The sequence below is a fragment of the Acanthopagrus latus genome, chromosome 11 (assembly GCF_904848185.1).
Source record: "Acanthopagrus latus isolate v.2019 chromosome 11, fAcaLat1.1, whole genome shotgun sequence".
Taxonomy (NCBI): domain Eukaryota; kingdom Metazoa; phylum Chordata; class Actinopteri; order Spariformes; family Sparidae; genus Acanthopagrus; species Acanthopagrus latus.
Window position 1 is genome coordinate 4,425,667 of NC_051049.1, and position 20,336 is coordinate 4,446,002.

The 20,336-nt window shown below is 41.4% G+C and overlaps 2 protein-coding genes across 2 annotated transcripts; both read right to left on the reverse strand.

The window, feature by feature from the left end:
- Positions 1-454: 454 nt before the first annotated feature.
- On the reverse strand, positions 455-6,535 carry lrrc8db (leucine rich repeat containing 8 VRAC subunit Db). Its single transcript, XM_037114705.1, has 2 exons — positions 6,399-6,535; positions 455-3,875 (listed from the first exon to the last, which is right to left on the reverse strand). The coding sequence occupies exon 2, from the start codon at positions 3,871-3,873 to the stop codon at positions 1,318-1,320; it is 2,556 nt and encodes an 851-aa protein (XP_036970600.1). The 5' UTR covers positions 3,874-3,875; positions 6,399-6,535; the 3' UTR covers positions 455-1,317.
- A 2,569-nt stretch (positions 6,536-9,104) lies between these two features.
- On the reverse strand, positions 9,105-19,880 carry lrrc8c (leucine rich repeat containing 8 VRAC subunit C). The gene is made up of 3 exons (XM_037114706.1): positions 19,743-19,880; positions 15,084-15,226; positions 9,105-12,535 (listed from the first exon to the last, which is right to left on the reverse strand). The coding sequence occupies exons 2-3, from the start codon at positions 15,219-15,221 to the stop codon at positions 10,283-10,285; spliced, it is 2,391 nt and encodes a 796-aa protein (XP_036970601.1). The 5' UTR covers positions 15,222-15,226; positions 19,743-19,880; the 3' UTR covers positions 9,105-10,282.
- Positions 19,881-20,336: the final 456 nt, after the last annotated feature.

The following is a 20,336-nucleotide window of genomic DNA, read 5'->3' on the forward strand; positions in this document are numbered from 1 at the left end:
TTTAACAGATTGTTTTACTTTTTAGATGTCTATATCTGAGCTTTGCACCTGTCATACTTCATTGCCACATGGCGGCCATTTTCCTCTGACGTCATGCTCAGGGGTTGGAAGCTCAAATGCGGGGACAATCTTATTCTGCTGTGTTCCAGGCTGCAACATGTGGGGCATCTGGCAATTATGGATGAAAAGATAACTGAAAGTGAAATCTGGAGGGACATTGGGCCATATTTTTAAGTTAAAACATAGCTACAGTTAGCATTAAGCCACTTCCTAGTTAATATTACTGTAACATTAATTTCCAGGTTTGAACAAATGTGTTCAAAATGTGTGATGATATTTAAGAATTAATTCTTGCCTTCTGAACTGTGTAACACCATCAAACTTTAACATTAGCTAGGCAGTGGTTGGACGCTAACATAATTGTTGTCTAACGGAAGCTGTTGTTTTACCTAGATTTGACCTATGATTTGTCAAATTCCACACTTTAATAGGTCTTACAACCTAAAACATAGCAGTACGACATTCAAGCTACCCAACCTGAGAGTGCTGTTAGAAGAACATGTCCTCCGTGTGAATATGGTCTCAGATTTGGATTTTGTTTATGTTGTCTGCAGTATTTAAAGTGCAACAATGACACTATATCTTTACAGAAGCAATGTCCTGGTCACTCTGGTTAATTAACACACTTGCTGTAAACAGGTTTTACAGAGAACATTATATTGATCAAAAGAAGGTGTAATAAAACTGCAAAAGTGTCTTATCCAGAGCTGGTGTGGACACTGTTTCTGAAAAGAAATGTTGCTGTTGATATAAACACTGCAGATAAAATTGTATTTCCATCCATTTTATTTGGGTGGAGGCACAAACCTGACTGAGTTTTTTGATAAAACAAAAACTCCCTGCACTGCAGGAAGGCCAGATGTTTATCTAGTGTATGTAGTTAATGCAAAGAAAAGGGGATCAATATACAGGTAAAAAGCTGGATTGTTTAAAGATGATACACGTCTCCATAGATCCAGTTTAGACAGTTTTGCATACAAAAGGTAAAAAATATAAGCAGAGTGATTTAACTGCTACTATGCACCTACATTAACCAAAAACAAACAATTTTGACATAAGCCATGATCATTTCTCAAGTTAATTTAAAACGTCTCCAGTGGCATCAACCTTGTATGTGCTGTGGTACATTAATTTTATAAGTTGCTAAAACATCATGAAGCATGAATACTGTACTCTGAACTACTGTTTTCTAATGACATGGTTTAAAAAAAAAAAAAAGATCTCTGTACACCTAAGATGAACTGCATGGCTTTGTGACTACCGCCCGTCACTTAGACACTTGCACCCGTTTGGAAAAGAAACACTAGATTCCTGATTGATGCTCTCTTTGACCTCCATGGGGAGCGAGTCAAAGAGGTGGTCCTCCACGATCAGGCAGCTCCGGCGCAGGAGGCCGCACTGACTGAGCTGAGCCGGGAGACGATCCAGACAGTTTCCCTTCAGTTCCAGATGTGTCAGTTGCGAGAGTTGGCTTATTTTCTCTGGAATGGTGGAGATACAGTTGTGGCCGAGGCATAAGGTCCGCAGTTTGGTGCACTTGAACAGTTGCTTGGGAACCACCTCGACTTTGTTGCCAGTAATTGCAAAATGTTGGAGGTTCTGCAGAAAGCCGACCTCCAGTGGTATTACCGCAATGGAGTTGTGACTAACGTCCAGGTACCTCAACTTGAGAAGGGTGAACAATGATGCGGGTAGAGACTCGAGCTTGTTGTGTGAGAGATAGAGCGACTCGAGGTTCTTGACGTGGCTAATTGACAATGGAATGGTGATGATCTTATTGTGCCAAAGTTTGAGGCACGTCAGTCTCTTAAGGTGCTGAAAGCTGATGATCTCCTCGATGGTACGAATGTTGTTGGATTTTAGATCCAGTTCTTGAAGGTTGGTCAAACTGAAGATAGCATGGGGGATTCTCTCCAGCTCACAGTTTAGCAGCTCCAGTTCAGCGAGATTCATTATTTTCTTCAAACTATTCAGCACTAAGAGCTTCGTACCGTCGTTATGAACAACCAGCTTGACCAGATGCGGAGACAGATCCGTGATGTTTGTCGGGATCTTTGTGAGGTTGCTTTTGAGATGCAGAATCTTTAAGTGCCTGAGGTCTCGCAAAGACTCGAGTCCGATCATTTTGTTGTTTTCAGAGTTCAGGTTACCAACCAAGTATAGTTCCCTTAAATTTTTCAACAAGTATACCCAGCTAGGAATCTCAGCAACATCAGTAAATTTGACATGAAGGCACCGGAGGTGATCACGAAGGAAAATGAAAGCAGTCTGTTCAACTTTGGCGGGACAGTGATAAAAGTGCAGCTCCTGGAGGTTTATCATTTGTGATATCTTAGCTGTTATCCTGGCCTCTGGGATTAATTCTAGTTTGAGGATTTCCAAATCGGTGAGATCAAACACAGCATCTGGCACTCCGGAGAGCATAAAGAGATGGAGTTCCAACTTTTCTTGAGGGTTGCGCGTCACATGCTGCCGCAACTTCTCAAAGGTCCACTCATGGTTCAGGCTGATCTCCCGAAGTTTGTTCTCACTCACCTCGGAGAGAAAAACACCAAAACGTTTAGAATACAGCTGGTCGTACTGATCGACCATGTGGAGGAGGAACGCAAAGTCGTTCTTAACATCTGGAATGTCACTAAAGCTGCTCTCCTCCCTGACTTTTTCAAAGGAATACTCCTTAAGAGGTCGTCGAAAAAGCCAGAACAGTGTGTATATACAGATTACACCATAAACGCATATGAGAGCAATATAACTAACAAGGAGTTTCTTCAACATGAACGCCATGTTGTGCGTACAATGGAACCTGGCGTATCCAGTCAAATGCTTGATTTCAGGCTCACACACATGGTCAAAATCTATTGAGGCAACAAACGTCATCGTGTAACACAGGATCAAAATGAATTTGACCGTTTTGATGACTGTCTGAAGGGCGTACAGTCGGTAAATCAAGTCACTGTCCTCGACGTGGGCACGGAATTTCCGAACTTTTTCGAACAGGGCTTTTGCTTGCTCGCCATCCTTCTTGTCCAGTATGGTCATGGAGGGAACTTCACTCACAAGCTTTTCTACAGAAAACGTGACCCCAGATTTAGTCAGCATTGGGGCGGACTGGTTTGGACTCCCCTCCTCGCTGCTCATGGACAGATGCTTCAGGAGGGAGGAGGCACCAGCCAGTCTCTGCTTGTTCTCCTCCGAATCCTCACATGCAGTCTCAGACAGTGCTTTGGTAGTCCACGGTGATTCGAAACATTTTCCCAGTATGGAAACAAAATGTTCTATCTTGGAACTAGTCTTTGGGTACTTGAACCAGAAGTTGCTACTGACCATTAATACAATAGTGTGGATGAGAGCAAGGTATGGGAAATATTTGGAATACCAAGGAAGGGCAACATGATAGCACATTTGGTTGACAAAAACATACTGTTGAAAATCCAGCTTGGTCCTGACACCTGTAGGCTGAGGCTGCCCTAAAGTACCCGGCGGTGTGAAGTGAATTGTGGGGGCGATGTGATCTGGAGGCCTTTTAGCCATCAGAGGAGCTGCTTGCTCTCCGATGGCGCTTTCTTTGTTCCATAAACTATCAGCGGTCTCTGGTGGTTGGGGTCCTAAGAAGCTCCCAGTCGCTTCCGGAGTTTGTTCCAGAATTGGAAGACAAACCACTTGGTCCTTTGTCAACTGCATCGTTCCAGAAAATATGGCCAACATCAACATGACGATGCCAAGATAATCCATGAAGACATCCCACCATGGTTTCAGGATTCGATAAGTTGGCTGGATGTCATTCAGAGATGCTACTTCTGTGAGGGTGAACATTCCTGAAACAGAGAACATGATTGTAATTCTCACGAGATTTAATCCCAGTAGATTTTTTGCAATCCTTTTTTGGAATTTTACTGACCTATTGAATTTTTTTCACTTAACCTCTCTTAGTTTTACCAGAGGACTTCATGTGATTTAGATATTAACTTCCACCGTCTGTGTTTTGTGTGTTGCATTCCCACGCAACAAGCAAAGTCTGTATTTTACATGAATCTACTCCAGAATATCCTGAATATGATGTCAAGGCAGCAGCGTGATATTGTTTCAGAAGTGGAGCATCTGTTCTTCCAGCCACATTAATAATATAGTTTACAGTTGTTTGCTCACTTTCTGCATGTGTTACAAGCATCAATACACATTTGCAGCTCATTTAGACCAAGTAAAAGATGCTTAGTGATTGTGCTTGAATTAAACAACCTTTCACTGCTCCCAACCTTCGCTGTCATCACTTGTAGGTGATCTAACAGCACAGCTGTTGACTGCTGTTCAACATATTTTGAACCGTGATCAAATTTCTTACATGCTCAGCTGTCTGACAACAATAAACAAATGTTTAAAACAAAATTCAACCCCAAATCCCAGAGATACTGAATCACACAGGACTAATATTATAACATGTCATCTGTGTTTAGTATAATATGTTTTAATGTTTTATATATTACGGGCAATCAGATTCAGTCGGGATTAAGATCAGAGACAATTTCTGCATATATTATGAATAACTAGCCACCCCCCAGATAACAGTAGTCCTGTGTGAATATGGCTCCAGGAAGGAAAGTGTGTTATGGCCAAGAAGCTTTCAAATAGTATTTGCACAGACAGCTGTAAGTTGCCTTGTTGCAGTAAAGTACAGTTGCATGTTACCACAAGTGTGTGCCTTCATCCCCTTATTCAATCTACAGTATCTCTCGTCCGGTCGACCCATACTTTTCACCTCAAAGAATTCGGGATAACTTAAAAAAAGCTTGCAGATATATAAGAATATCCCCACAACCTCATTATTTTTCACACAGTAATCTGTTTGTAAATACTTAATGCAGGCTGTGTTGTGGTGAAGGAGCAGAGTTAATGCCGGATCATTATCTTGTGTACATCCTGTGGTTTGTTCAGATACACTCACATGAACAAACCACAGGATGTAAAGAGAAAACACCAGGAAAGAGGAAAAGCATAACAAGAAGTAAACAGACCGCTGGAATCGATTTGAGACACTTTCTACGAGAAGATACTTACTGGATCTGGTCAGTTGTACATCACATAGATTAAGAAATTATATTTCCTGTCTTTTCTAGTTGACATGTGACAACAGCCTGACCAATAATATACGGGTTGGCTGATCAGGCAGTATCGGTCGATAGATGTGTTGGTGTCAGCATATATGCTTTCCAATATGCAGACTCTCTATTTAGAGATAATAATGCAGAAAAATATGGTTGGAGTAATTTATCTTTATTAAATTCAGAGTGAAGTCAACTGTTTAAGCACACTGATCAATTCAGACAATAAAGTTTATCGTTAAAAAGAAATATCCTGCTTATTTTGGAACATATCTCGGTCTTTGATTACCACATTTAAGCGATCGCACATCAATATCACATTTTAAAAACTTCCAAAATCATATTTACATCGGCCCTAAAAATCCCAGCATGTATACAACAACCAGTGCACAACCGATTCTGGGATACTGAGGAATACTTTGGTGATGTCCTACAATTTTTAGGCCACATGTGAAGGAGGAGGCCCGGACAGAGAACAGCCTTGTCAGACAGATATGGATTTAGAGGCGGACGCTGCCCTTGAACTAGGACACAGCAGACTATCTGCAGACTCGAGACGGTGCGTACCACACGGGCAGCACACAATCTGCTGACCCTAATGTAGTGTGAATAATTCATAACACGCCTTTTAACTTTAAGTGCACTAACTAACTGCTACCTTCTTCAGTTTACAGTCATGAGCCCTGACAGCACTCACACACTGTCACACTACTGGAGCCTTCACATGTTGTCTGTGTTTGGCATTATAATTAAATAAATAGAAAAAAGAAAATACATGACTGAATGTGATTAAACCATCTGTGCCAGCCCTGCTACTGAAACCCATTGTGTGTGTTGAAGCACATGAAGGTCAGTGTGTGTGTGTGTGTGTGTGTGTGTGTGTGTGTGTGTGTGTGTGTGTGTGTGTGTGTGTGTGGAGGGAGGCTGCAGCAGGCTGAGACCGGCTGCAGCAGCGAGACGCATCCACAAACACAGAAACAAGAGGTTTTGGACCTGATGTCCGTAAACGCAACACACAAATCTGGGTTCCTTAACAGAACATCATGACACGTTCACGGCCCATTAGTGCGCCACAAATACTGCTGGGTCTGTTTAAATAATCGACCCAAACAAAACAAAACAAAACAACAACAAAAACCCCACCGCTAATTCTGCACTACACTTGTTTAGCTAGCTAACTGATAACGGCTAACTGGTAACGGTTAACTGGTAACGGTCGAATGTGACTCCACAGATACGCACCTTCAGGAGGGTCCGGTCCAGTTATGTCGATGGCGGCAGTACCGAACAACGCCTCCTTTTATACGCCATGCTTCTCCGCGGTGATGAAGCCGTCCATTCTTCGCATCTGTTCAACCGTGGGCCCTGCTGGCCGGGGCTGTAAGCAGCTTAGCCGACTACCTACCCCCCACTCCGACTCAGATGGTCGGGTCCTCTCTCCGCCGCACCAGCTGCTGGAGGTGGACTCGGGCTGGATGTTCAGTCGCTCGGTCGCCGTCGGTTCTTAACGGGTTTCATCATGAGCGTCAATCAGCATCGCGGTCTTGTCGTAGTGCTCGGGGAGTGAATCTGGACTAATGTGGCGGCAGGTGCTGTTTATTTCACATCAGGAACAGATATGATGGATTGACAGAGGAGAGGGAGATGACCCGCTCAAGTTAGGGACCGTCGACAAAGTGCGCAGCGGGAAATTTTATGGGTCATGTTAACATGTTTCTGTAGACCATAAAAAGTGAAGGTGTAAATGTATCTATTTTCCTTAAAAAAAAAACAAACATTATTATGATTCTCATCCAAGAGGCTTCAGTTCAATTCAGAGGTGAGGAAGCGTCATGGATGGGACCTAACATGGTCCGAAACGATTGTTTTGTTTAACTCTGCATACGAATTCCGACGGTTGGTTCCAAATTCTTACAAGATTTGTGAGCCAGTAGTATAATGGTGTTGGTATCATGTAGTTCTACAGTATGAGTCCAACACAAGCCCGTTTTCATGGTGGCCAAACTGTGTAATTTCAACAACACATAATGCACTATGACCCAAAAACAGTGTGAAAGAAGCACCCAATTACTATTAGCAATTTTAATTTGTTAGCTAGTGTTATCAATGTTAATGTTAGTTACTGTCCACAATGTTAACTTATTAGCTAGTGTTAGCAACGTTAATGTTAGCTACTGATAGCAATGCTAATTTATTAGCTAGTGTAAGTGACATTAATGTTAGTTACTGTTAGCAATGTTAATTTGTTAGCTAGTGTTAGCAACGTTAATGTTAGCTACTGTTCACAATGTTAATTTATTAGCTAGTCTAAGTAACATTAATGTTAGTTACTGTTAGCAATGTTAATGTTAGCTAGTGTTAGTGATATTAATGTTAGTTACTGTTAGCAATGTTAATTTGTTAGCTAATGTTAGCAATGTTAATAGTAGTTACTGTTAACAATGTTGCTGTTAGCTAGTGTAAGCAACATTAATGGTAGTTACTGTATGCAGTGTTAATGTTAGTGAAGTTAATGTTGGCTAGCAAGCATTAGCGATGTTAAAATTGGTAAAGCTAGTGTTAATAACATTAGCCAGTGGCTACCACTGGCAACCACTTGAGGGGGCACATCATTCAATGTTGTGATTTTAATGCAATGCAGAACCACTTGATTTTATCTGCTTTTTTTTAAAATAGGCTTACAGGGTAATGTCTATTATCAGAGACATTTGAAACTTATAATATCTTCTGTCATAATTCAAAACTATATTTGCACATTAAAGACGCTAGAGAATTTTTTTTCTAATTTAAATAAATAGCTCCATATTCCAACAGTAATCACAATAAATGCCATTTGATGTTTGTCAGTAAACCATGTCTCTCCTTCCCCTGCTCAAGCAGTAAAAGAGAAAATAATTTTTCTGGCATCCCTGCCCACTTTATCCAATCAGGACACAGTACTACATAAAGAGGTGGTCCTGTCTGCTCCTGGACAGAATGGCAGGACCCTCCTTTTTGCTACTGTGTTTGTTTATCACTGCTCCACATTAATGTTGGGATGTAGAGAGCAGGGAGGGGATCGCTGACTGCAAAACATACAGGATTAAGCACGTAATAAGTTTGATTACATATTAATAAACTTTAAGTTCCTATGTTGTTAGCCTTGTTTTAAAGCAACATTTTGTTGAAACAAATACAAATCCCAGGTCTGTAACAATTTGTTGGACATAGGTGCCAACTTCAAACTAATCTCATTACGTCATAACGATGTCATGTGTTGAAAACTTGTATCTCGAAGTGAAGTGTGATCCTCTCACTGAAATTACATGGTGCAGAATCAAGTGAGACAACAATCGCCCCATTACAAGACACTGTACCATCAACGTGACCTTGTCAGGTTAATATTTTAGGGTAAGAAAGTTACATAAAGTTACATCCAATGGATGGATGGTAAGAAAGTTACATAATGTTGCTTTAATGACATTTCACCTAATTTTACTTTCCTCCCTTGTACTTTGTAGAATTTCGTCCTACACACTTCAGGCCAACTTTATTTTTCCACCGGTGCCTTGTGTGTATAATAATAGATTAATCTTCTTTACTTATTAATCCTCACCAGCCAGCAGGTGATATCTTATCCCACAACACAATTTAGAATATACAATGTGCTGGTATCTCTCTCAGCTATAGAGAAGTATAATGGATGGAAATGTACTTTATTTCTCTAAAATTCTAGTCAGCACAGCAAACTGCATCGCTGGTCCGATCGAACAAATTGTGAAAATCTGTTTTGAAAACATGTATTTTTTTTGTGCTGGGTGAACTTTCATGAATTCCAACCTAAGAAATTAATTTACAAGTAAATCCTTTTTTATTGGTTGACAACATAAAAATACTGTTTATAAAAATACATATTTGTAATAGGTTGCACACTTTTTGTGGTCTTTCAAGGGAAGAAAAACACTGCTATGGCATAGTCCCTCAAGTTTAATGCACTTTGAAATGTCATCTGTCTGTTACAGAGTTATGATTATGATATATTGTTTTTTGCATTTTCCCTGCTGCGGTCTATACAAACTAACTTTCTCTTGATTAAAACAAAACGCTTCATTACAGCAACATAAAATATATAAAATACAGCATATATAAGGCCTCTGGCCTACATTTCAGTGAGGTCTTTAGTTTAGATTTACATTCAGCACTCAAATGTTTTTGTTTTTTTTATGTAGCAGTGACAAGAAATGTGCTTAAAAATAAGTTGGATATTCTGGAAAATACGAGTATTATCTTTTTACTGAGAGTATGATGAGAAGATTAGTATCACTTTCATGTCTCCAAGCAAAATATAAAGCTACAACCAGCAGACAGTTAGCTTAGCATAAATACTTGAAGCCAGGGGAAACAGCTACTGTAGCTTGGCCCTGTGCTATGTTGACCAGTGTCTGTCAACCAGCAACCAACCAACTTTAGAGGTGCTGGTAGGTATGTTTTTTTTTTTTTCACCTATGGGCAGAGCCAGGCAAGATGTTTCTTCCTGTTTCCGGTCTTTGTGCTAAGCTAAGCTAAGCTTATCATGTGCTAAGTCAGATTTTAAAGGAGCAATGCGTAAGATATGGCCATAATCTCAGTTTAAAACATTAAAAAAATAAACTAACATTATCAACAGAGTGTGATAAACAACAGCGTTGACGTTGTGTAAAAGATGTCTATGTACTGTGTGCGTTCTAACCCGTAAGCCCCCGCCCTGTCCTTTCTTGTTTTACCCTTCTGTACCACAAGAGGAGATAGTCCAAAGGGAGCCTCGTTGCCTACGTTGAGTTTTGGAGCTAGCTTTTACAAATTACACCTAAACATACAGATCTGAGACTAATATAAATCCTTTCATGTAACTCTCAGCAACAAAGTGAACATATTATGTCTTAATAACAAGAACTTAAGAACTTAATAACACAGCGAGCTCTGCGGTCGGAGCACACTCTAACACATGTAACAATACAATTCCCTCCTTTAAGGAAACTGAACAAAATAGCTCTTAACTTATTTAACAGTAGTATAATACCTAAGTATGGTAATGACTTCATACAAAACAAATGCTCTGCATTGGTAGACAGAACATACAGCAGGCACTGTGGCTACAGTAAGGCAGTTCACTCGGCCTTCATTTGGTCCCTGACATCTGAAGGCAGAGTTTCAAACAGTGTCTCTTCCACTATAAGGCCACTGCGCTTCAAAGCACGACAGCAACCGAGCTCTTGTGGCAGATGCTCAAAGTGGTTCCCTTTGAGGTCCAAATATGTCAACAGAGCAAGGTAGGATATCTTTGGTGAGAGAATGGACAGAGAGTTTCTGCCGAGCTTTAGTGTTTTAAGCTTTTTGCAGAAGAAGAGCTCGTCTGGTAGATTTTCCAGTTTGTTACAGGTGACGGAGAAATACTGTAGACTCTGCAGGACTCCGATTTCCGGAGGGATGAACCGGATGTCGTTGTTGGACAGGTCCAGGTAGCGCAGCTTGTTGCACAGAAACAGGTGCGAAGGCAAAATCTCGATCTTGTTGTGGCTGAAGTAGAGGCGCTCTAAGCTGCCAAGCTTCTTGATATGCTCTGGGATGTACATGATACCGTTGTACCAAAGTTTAAGGCAGGTGAGCTTTCGAAGATGCTGGAAGCTGATAATCTCCTCTATTGAGTGGAGGTTGTTCTCTTTCAGGTCAATCTCTTGCAGATTCGTCAGGCTGAAGATCGCGTGCGGGATGCGCTCGAGATCACATCGCACCAGCTCGAGCTCGATCAGATTGGACATCTTTTTCAGGTTGTTGAGCATAACTAGCTTTGTGCCATCATTGTGTAAGTACAGTCGCTGCAGGTGGCTTGAAACATCCACTATGGACTGGGGTATCTTGGTCAAATTAGTCTTGAGGGAGAGCATTTTCAAACACTTCATCTCCCGCAGTGACTCAAAAACTGTATTTTTGGAGGCATCGGGGATAAGAGATCCAGTGAGATAGAGCTCCTCTAAGTTGCGAAGGCCGAACATCCAGTTCGGAAGTTCCCTGTGGTCGTCAAACTTCACACGAAGCACTTTCAGGTTCTCTTTGAGGAAGGAGGTAGCTGCTGTGTGCAACTTTAAAGAGCATTGGTAAAGTGACAGCTCCTGAAGGTGCTCCAGCTGAGACAGAGAGGCAGGGATGGTGACATTGTTGATGATCTCGAGCTTGAGTGACTCCAGCTCAGTCAACTCAAAGACAGTGTCGGGCAGCCCGGGGAGCATGAACAGCTGAAGCTCCAGTCTGTTGTTGGCGTTAGTCTGGAGTCTCTGACGCAGTTTCTCAGCAGTCCACTCGTGGTTGAGGTTGAGCTGCTTCAACTTGTTCTCACTGACCTCGGAGAGAAAAACTGCGAATCGTTTGGAATACAGCGGGTCGTACTGATCAATCAAGTGTAGCATGAAAGCAAAGTCGTTCTTGACGTCTGGGATGTCACTGATGCCTGTTTCCTGTCGCACGTACTCAAAGGAGTATTCTTTCAGTGAGCAGTAAAACAGCCAGTAAGAGGTGTAGAGGCTTGTTAATCCGTAGACCACCACCAAACACAGGTAGCAGTAAGAAAGCTTAGAAAATAGGTGAGCCATGGTGTGATTACACAAGAAGTGTTTGTAGCCTGTCATTTCCTGGATCTCGACATTGCAGTCCACTTTGTTCTGCACTGCATTCACAAGAAAGCTGTTATAGGCAATGATCAGGAGGAATTTAAACACCTTGAACATGGTCTGCCGAACATACATAACATACAGGATGTCGCCCTCCTCGACGTGCAAACGGAACTTCTTCACCTTTTCAAAAAGAGCTTTAGCTTGTTCACCTTCTTTTTTATCAAGAACACTTGCCGATGGCTTTTCGGCTACAACTATCTTTTCCGGGATCGATCGGAGTGACTGCGTCTTCTCGAAACTTCCCTCTCCAGGAGACATAGTGATGTTGGACCTGGACGGGCCGCTCTTCTTATCGTCCTTTTCTTCAGTATTTTCTCCAGATACCTCTGACAAAGCTCGCGTTGTCCAGGGAGAGTCAAAACACTTGCCAAGCATAGAGATAAAATGCTCTATTTTAGAGCTCGAGCCGGGGAATTTGAACCAGAAGTTGCTGCACACCATGAAGACAAGAGTGTGTATAAGAACCAAATAAGGAAAGTACTTGGCATACCAATGCAGAGCCCTCTCATAACACATCTGATTGATGAAACTGTACTGTTGGAGGTCCAGATCGTTTTTCCGACCTGTCATCTCTCTTGGCACCGCTGAGATGTTGGGCTGCAGGTGTGACAGGGACTTCACTTCCATGTCGCTTGAGTTCTCTGAAGGCGGTGACATTCTCTGAGGGAGGCATATGATCTTATCTTGCATTACCTAAAACAGAATGTATAAAAGAAAAAGAAAGATTAGCAAGATTACAGAAAGAACACTTGAAGACAATAATCAGTGTGTTTACATGGATTTAAGTGGCTGGGTTACATCAACTTCCTTACAGACCGGCTTTCTGGGTTTTGTGTTTAATGTGAATGTAAAATGTGTTTGTGATTACGACCATGACACACAAGGAAAGAAAACTGAAAGACAAACTCACCCGCTGGCAATCAACCAGCCTATTTATGACAGCTTTATCTGCATTTAAAAAACCTGCTCATACCTCCATGTTATTCTGGTGTAAACTGCTGTGACAGCAGAGTGGTGGTATGAAAGGAGAGAGAGACATATTTATGTTCTGTCAACGCACCATCAGCCCCGAGCCACAGACCACAGCCACAGTGTTACACTGTCAGTACATGTAAAAGAGTTAAGTAAGGTAAGATATGTAAGGTGTCTGACTGCACATGTTTGTGTGCAATAGGCCTGCAGCTGACACCTGTACAAGCTAGCACATGTACTCACTTAAAGGTCAACTCCATCAGTTTTACACATTAAAGTGGGCGTTAGAGGTCTTGGGCGGTACTACAGCATACGGGAAAAAAAGTAGTAAACAGCCTTTGTGGGCTCCTGAGGAAGCTGCAGTGATGTCACTCGGTAGCTAAGTTGCACTGTGGGTAATGTAGGCACAAGGTTTTTAAGAAGAAGAAAAGTGAGTGGAATATAATGGTGATATCTCTGGTTCTGCTGTATTGACTGTTATCATTTGTTTAAAAACTGTCCATAATGAGTCCAACATGGGTGCAATGTCTAAGATCAGAGGACTGCTTTTCACTGCCTTCATTACCCACAATGCAGCTACGCCACTGAGTGACACATCATAAGCGATCTGATTACATGCAGCTTCCTCTAGAGACACTAAAGGCTTTCATCACAGGCATTATGTCAAGGTACCTCAGACCTCTATTTTCATTCTGTTTATGCATTTTACAAAGAAATAATTCTTATCTTTTGTTGAGTAACCCGTTTACTAGGTGCATGTTAGCATCCTGAATACTGTCCATACGTGGGCATCAGTAAACAACAAATGCCTTCAGTGTTTCTTGTTTGCTTGTTGTGTAAATGATGAGGAACAGCTGCTTCACTCAGCAATGCTAATAACAGGAAATGGGCACTTCTGAGGGGGAGACATTTTGTCCACTCTCTTCAGCTGCTTGATACTCAGCTCAGCACATCATTGTGTAACATGATCTGAAACTATTACAGCAAACACATTTTGTGAGGAATGAGTTCATGATGACATTATTCCTACAGTAAGGGCAGCGCAGCGGTGTTGCAGCATCACAGATTAAAATGCACAGTCAGGTTCTGCAGAGTGAAGAGCTTAGCTGACTCTAAACGCAGGGATTTCTGTCTGAGACACTGATGTAATTCCACAAAATGGCATGTGGATAATGCTGACTTTCCAGAGTAAACTTGGCTGCATAAACAATTATCCGTTCGATTTACTCACAGTTCCATTGTGTCCACACACTGCTGCAGTGAGCGGGGAAACAATAGCTGGACGTGTCCTGATAAATATCTTGTTAACAGTTTTTCTAAAAGTGGTTTGGTATAATTTTCAGGATTTACATTACAGAGATCTGCAGGAGCCAAAATATGCTCCCACTCCACACCCAGAGAGAGGAGTAAAGCGCCTGGCTGAAAGAGTTTGGAATCTTGTGTTTACGAAGAGGGGTGGGTGGGTAAATGTTTCCACTGGCACTCTCCTGAATGCTTCCTTTGCTGCACTGAGTCCAGGTTGTAAAAGCAGGGAATTAGTGGCTCTGAGTTGGTGCCAAAGCAGCAGGCAGAGTGCAGTCATGTTGCATCAGGGAGCCTAGAGCCTTTGCTCTTGCTAAATTGAATCACTTTAGATTTAATAGAAAGAACAGAAGGGCGAGTTCATTGTATCTCACAAATGTGCTGCAGTTCAAACTCAAGTTACATTATTGTACCTCAGCCACACTTTTCACTTAGAAGACAACAGTCAAGAAGTAGAAAAACATGCAGCACAAGCCTTTACAAAATCCTTATGTAAGACATGACAGCCCTGTTCTCTTAAAGGGTAACGCCACCAACTTTACACACTAAAGTGGGTTTACATGTCTTGGGGAAAACTACGACTGAAGATGTTTGTGGCTCCAGAGGAAGCTGCATGTAATCTGATAAATTGCCTCCGGTGATTTCTCTCAATGATAAGATGTGTTGTCTGTAGTGTAGGCACCCGGTTTTAAAAAGCAGTCGACTGGTCTAGCATTGCACTCCATTATGGACAGATTAAACACAAATGATCAAATACAATCAATACGGCAGAACCAGAGATATCACCGTTTCAAAGATTCGAGACTACATTACCCACAGTGCAACGAGGTCACACATTTCTTTATGTTTTTCATTCCAAAAAAGCAGCAGTACTTCACCCAAAAACCTGTAAACAAACACACTTCAATGCGTACAATTGGTGGAGTTACCCTTTAACTAAATATCGTGCCGTAGAATTATTACTGACCTGCAGCGTGCATCCAAAGACGCCAATCATGAGCATGATGACAGACAGGTAGTCGGCGAACACGTCCCACCACGGCTTCAGGACTCTGAACGCAGGCTGCTGTTCAGAGAACTGCCGGAATTCCATCACAGGAATCATGATGCCTGTTACAAAAGAAACAGGAAATTAACCAACGAGACCTTCAGTCTATACAATGGACGAAGTCGTTTGGCCATTATGGAGCGCTGAAACAATGCTGTTATTTTATTGTCACTATAGGGAATTGGCTCCAGGAGGTTTTGCACATCCAGCATGAACGATAACAGGATAAGGTGTTGCTTGGATCACAGTCTATGTCGCTGTTGACGTCTCTCCACTGATGCATGTTTACGTCAGTGGTGAAGAAAGTATTTGGATCCTTACCTGAGTGAAAGTACTAAAACCAGAGAGTAAAAATACTCTGTTACATGTAAAGGTAATATTGTTTTGAAATATTACTTTGCTAAAAGTGAAAGTAACTCACAGTGTTTGAGTAAAAGTAAATGTCAAATTCACTCAGTATCAAAAGTAATTTTCCGGCAATAAATGTACTTTACTTTTCAAAAGTACAAGTAAATGTATGTATCTATCATCTATTACACATACAGTATACAGTTAATACATGTATGTATATGCTGAATATTATGAGTACCTGATTATTGATTTAATAGATTAATTTAAAAATGCATTGGAGTAAAAGGAGGACATTTCCTTAAAAATATAATGGAGTGGAAGAAGAAAAACAAAACAAAAATACCCAAAGTACCTCAAAGCTGTTGTTAAGTACACTAGTTAAGTAGATATACTTAGTTACATTCCATCACTGCTGATTGTTTTCTCCATTAATTGGATAATATCGTGAAAATGCCTTCACAGCTCGCCAGAACACAAAGTGACCACAACTCACCACTCTCCTGCCGCAGCTTCCTGTTGTGGGGAAGCCCTGATGAGTCGATTATTGAGTGCGGTTAGAAATCCTCAGTTCCATTCTTTTCCCTGTCCGCTATCAATAATAACTGTTATAAATTGGTAGGTAAGACACATATGAACTTTGATTGCATTTCCATGGAGTAATATTCATGAATTTTCATCCGTGAGCTGTGGAACTCTACTGCACTCGGTAATCGACTCGTCAGGGCTTCCCCACAACAGGAAGCTGCTGCAGGAGAGTGTTGAGTTGTGTTCACTTTACAATAGCAAACCGGCAAAGCTAGCAGATGTTTGATGCCTCGAACTATGTGCTGGGACCCTATATGTACTGTTGCTGATGTTTGGTGCTATTCTGAACGTTATCTGTAGCTTTTTGATGGTGGTTTCTTGGTGGAGGCGTATACTGCAGTGTATTGTTATCGTGCAGTCATTTCTGAGGTTGCTAAAACTACGTAAGCTAGCATCTGCAAACTTGATCTTTCGAGGGGGGGATCTTACTCTGTGTCACAGTATGTTAGGCCCTGGATTAAACCTACACTGGTTATCCGGTGTATAAGTAAGTAGTAACTTAAGTAATCAGATAAATATAGTGTAGTAAAGAATATTTCTACCTCTAACTTTTTGTCTAAAATATTACAATATTTCACTTCATGTTTAGTCGAAGTACCAATTAGCATGTAAAAGAAGTAAAGCATAATACTTTAAATTACTTGTACTCGGTAAAAACACTTCTATCACTGCTCTTTATGTCTTGTGTGTTTTTGGACGTATTCTCCCAAGAGAGGCCAACAGAAAAAAGAAGCCTGTCTGTAGCGCCACAATGACTGATGTAATTAATCTGGTTTAATTAGAATTAAATCAGATCTCAGCCTTTTTTTTTTTTGTGGAACACAGCGTGGTCCGTGAGCCATCAGTCTCCTAAAACACAATTAAAAAGCTGTCTTTGTTAACGGCAGTGTCATGGGAAACAGTGGTGTATCCCTGACGCTGCTCTCTGCTGCTACTCTCTGTGGTCACCTTCTGTAAAGTGCTTACTACTGCTGCAGGTGTCCAGTTTCCTGGAGTTTGTCTGCAGTGTCATTCAGAATGAAGAAGGCCGAGTCAAGCGCAGCTGATTTGTACAGCCAAACACCTCAGTGTGAAATATACGAAGCAGATAAAATACCAACATGCACTGTCTGAGCAGGTATAATGAATAATCTACAAGGTGCCAGAAACATAACGTACAGTGTTTTTTTATCATCTGCAGCTCCACAGATCCAGAGAGAGACAGGCGCTGTCAATAGCTGAATGCTCATCCACACTCAGGCGCCGGTTCATTATTAATGAGTTTGGCTGTAAGGTAACTGCTGGTATGTTGCTGAAAGCCTCGGGGCTCGTAGACGGGGCGTATTTTTGATAGTTCAATTAAGTTTTTAGACACAAAATGTTTTCTATCGATTCTTCCATCTTAGTGTCGTAACAGCAGCAGGGATGAGAGCAGCTGTTCAGGGGATGTTTAGTTTATTGAAGTGTTTACTGGAGGTTCACTCTGAAAGGTCAAGTTCAGCCAAAATAACAAGAACTAGTTTTTCTCTCTTAGCTGAAGTTGCATCTGGCTGTTGCAGAGAGTTTGATGTGTCATGTCATGGTCTGAGATATCCATCTCCAATGACTTCTGTTTCTGGTATTGTAAATGTTTATTGAATTTATGAGTCTGGATGATCTGCAGACTGTTGCCGTGAAGACCTTCATTGGAAGTACAGTCCCAGAGAGAAGTGATAAAGGTGAAGTACAATAAAAATATTTATAAAATAACTGATCTCATCAACAGAAAATGGATAAGTGTCAGTGTTATTATTTCAAAGATGTCTACCTGCTGTGTGGCAGAGATATTGAGGTTAGCATGCTAACCAGCTAGCACCTAGCCAGTTTGAATCTCAAGAGGTGAAAGTCCGATAGTAAACAACACCAACACCTCCCTGGTGCTCTAATATGGCCGCTAGCTGTGAACTGATTTCACTTGCTAACAGCAGCTACGATTAGCAGTAGTTAGCGGTTACTCTGGTGATATGCTATTTTTGTTTGGAGTGGGAATTCAACAGATGGCCAGTTCTCACATATTGGACATTTATGTATCAAAAATATTTATCTGCAATAAATGTATTTAAGTAGCCTAATAAAAGCCTACTTAAATACATGTAAGTAGGCCACTAGATGTATTTAATTAGGCTATAAAAAGTCAAAGTAAATATCTTCATATATTGTGTACTCTTGGTCGAGTATTCAGATATTCAACACTTATTATTGGTTATTGGAATCCGTGTTTCCAATCCAACTTCCGATAAAATAAGTACATTTTAAAATGCAATCTAAACTAAAGTTATTGAGTGTAGTGGAGTAAACAACTTCGCCTCCAAAATATAGAGGTGTGGATGCATAGAGTATAAAAAAAATTGAAGTAATCAAGTACTGCTACATTACTGGAGTAATCACACTTAAATTGACAATAAGAATTGGCCACCTGTCAGATTCATATCTAAATCTATTGGGGGCAGAATGTCAGCTAGAGTACCAACATCCACACTCCCCAGTGCTTCCAGCTCCCAGCCTGGACCACTAACTGCACAGCTAACTGCGCTAACTAGCCACCAACAGCTACAGTTAGCAGCTGGTGTTCACATCCCAACCACCGGAGCGGTGGACTGTGGTGGGCTGTGGCTAGCTGGTTAGCATGCTAACATTATACATAGATTTCATAGCTTCAAACTGTTATTTTCCACATTCTGTTTATAATTTGTTTTTTTTGTGTGTGTGTATGTTTTCAACTAAAATTCTTACATATCGCACCTTTAATTATATTCCACCAATGGCACACCTCCTCTAGTGTGTATCGCTGACTTCCTGTTCAATGACATCATCAGTAGACTGAGCCCCTTTAAGGTCACATTTCTCCGACTGATTTCTTAAAACCTGGCCTGATAAAAATCAAATTAGATGGCTAGAAACCAGAAGAGGTGAGTGAGGAAATTAGTTTGCTGTGTTTTGTAATTTAACTTCACCATCCTTTAATAACAATAGGACAGATTAATGAACATTTCAAACAAATGGCAGAGAGAAAAGGGGGGTTGAAGAGGCTCCAGCAGCTGAAGCCTGTAGTTTTTATTAAACACTGTCTTTCCACTGGATGAGTCAGCCTCTGAAGCTGACCTGACCAGGCCACATCCTTGTCCCCTTCCTGACAGGAAATTTGTTTGAATCCCAGATATCCAAAAACAGACATGTTGGGAACACACCCAGCGCACCCCCCGGCACACAAAACACAAAAACTCTTGTCTGGTTGAGGGACGTGGAAAAAAACTACCCGCAATGCAGGGAAAAAAAAAAAAATGTTGGCTGTTACTAATGAGACGCGCTTCTGGAGAAACGGAAGCTGCGGGAAATCAAAAAAAAAAAAAAAGTGCACAAACAGTGAGAAGAAGCTGTGATTCATCCTGTGATCAGCACTAAAACATCTATAAGTCAACCGGTCAGCTGATTTAGTTAAAATACTGGCGGTGCGTTTAAGGGGCGACGTCTTTGAACGCATCTGTAATACTCGCGGAATAAACTCATGAGTTACTGTTTGTACACGGCAGGTAAACTCGGGGATGAAGTAGTTGGTCGACAGCAGATGACGCCAGCGGACTGATACATGTCTCATGTATGAAGGGTCCATCGCAGCAGACTTACCTCAGAGCTGAGAGCTGAGAGCTGGACTCGAGGATCTGGACTGCTCGGCTCCTTCACGCGATGATGAGGTCTCGGATCATGATGTGCGGGTCCCCCCTTCTTCTTCTTTTTCCACTGTGTGTGTCCGCTGAAACCTTCCTGGATCCTCGGCCAGTCAGACCCATGCAGGCATGTACTGTCAGCCCACAGGGGCGTGGACTTCTGGGGAGGTTCGGGGGGGAGAGAGAGAGAGAGCCAGGCTGAGACTTTTTACTGTTGGAGAAGCATGTTGTTTATGAGACAGCTGTGAGGGACAGGACAGAAGCGGACTCTGAATTCTGACAGAAATAACAACCAGAGAAGCAACATTATCATTTTGGATTGTTGGATTCATCTGTGGTTTTAATTTGACTGCACCCTGGTTATTAAAATGACATTCACATCAAGTTTATAAACTTGTATGTCAGACAGTGGTGGGAGAAGTTCTCACATCCGGTCGGCTGTGGATCAAAAACAAGCAGAACTTTTACGTTTATGTTCAGGGTTTGTCACCAAAACACAATGTGTTGATGAATTTTTTTTTTCTTTTAAATAATTGACATCACAATTTGTTAA

What these genes read in the sequence shown, in the direction of transcription:
- lrrc8c (XM_037114706.1), bottom strand. Translation starts at nt 15,221, where the DNA reads ATGATTCCTGTGATGGAATTCCGGCAGTTCTCTGAACAGCAGCCTGCG. An exon ending in TCTTTGGATGCACGCTGCAG is followed by an intron (nt 12,536 to 15,083) that starts GTCAGTAATAAT and finishes ATTCTGTTTTAG; the next exon opens with GTAATGCAAGATAAGATCAT.
- lrrc8db (XM_037114705.1), bottom strand. Translation starts at nt 3,873, where the DNA reads ATGTTCACCCTCACAGAAGTAGCATCTCTGAATGACATCCAGCCAACT.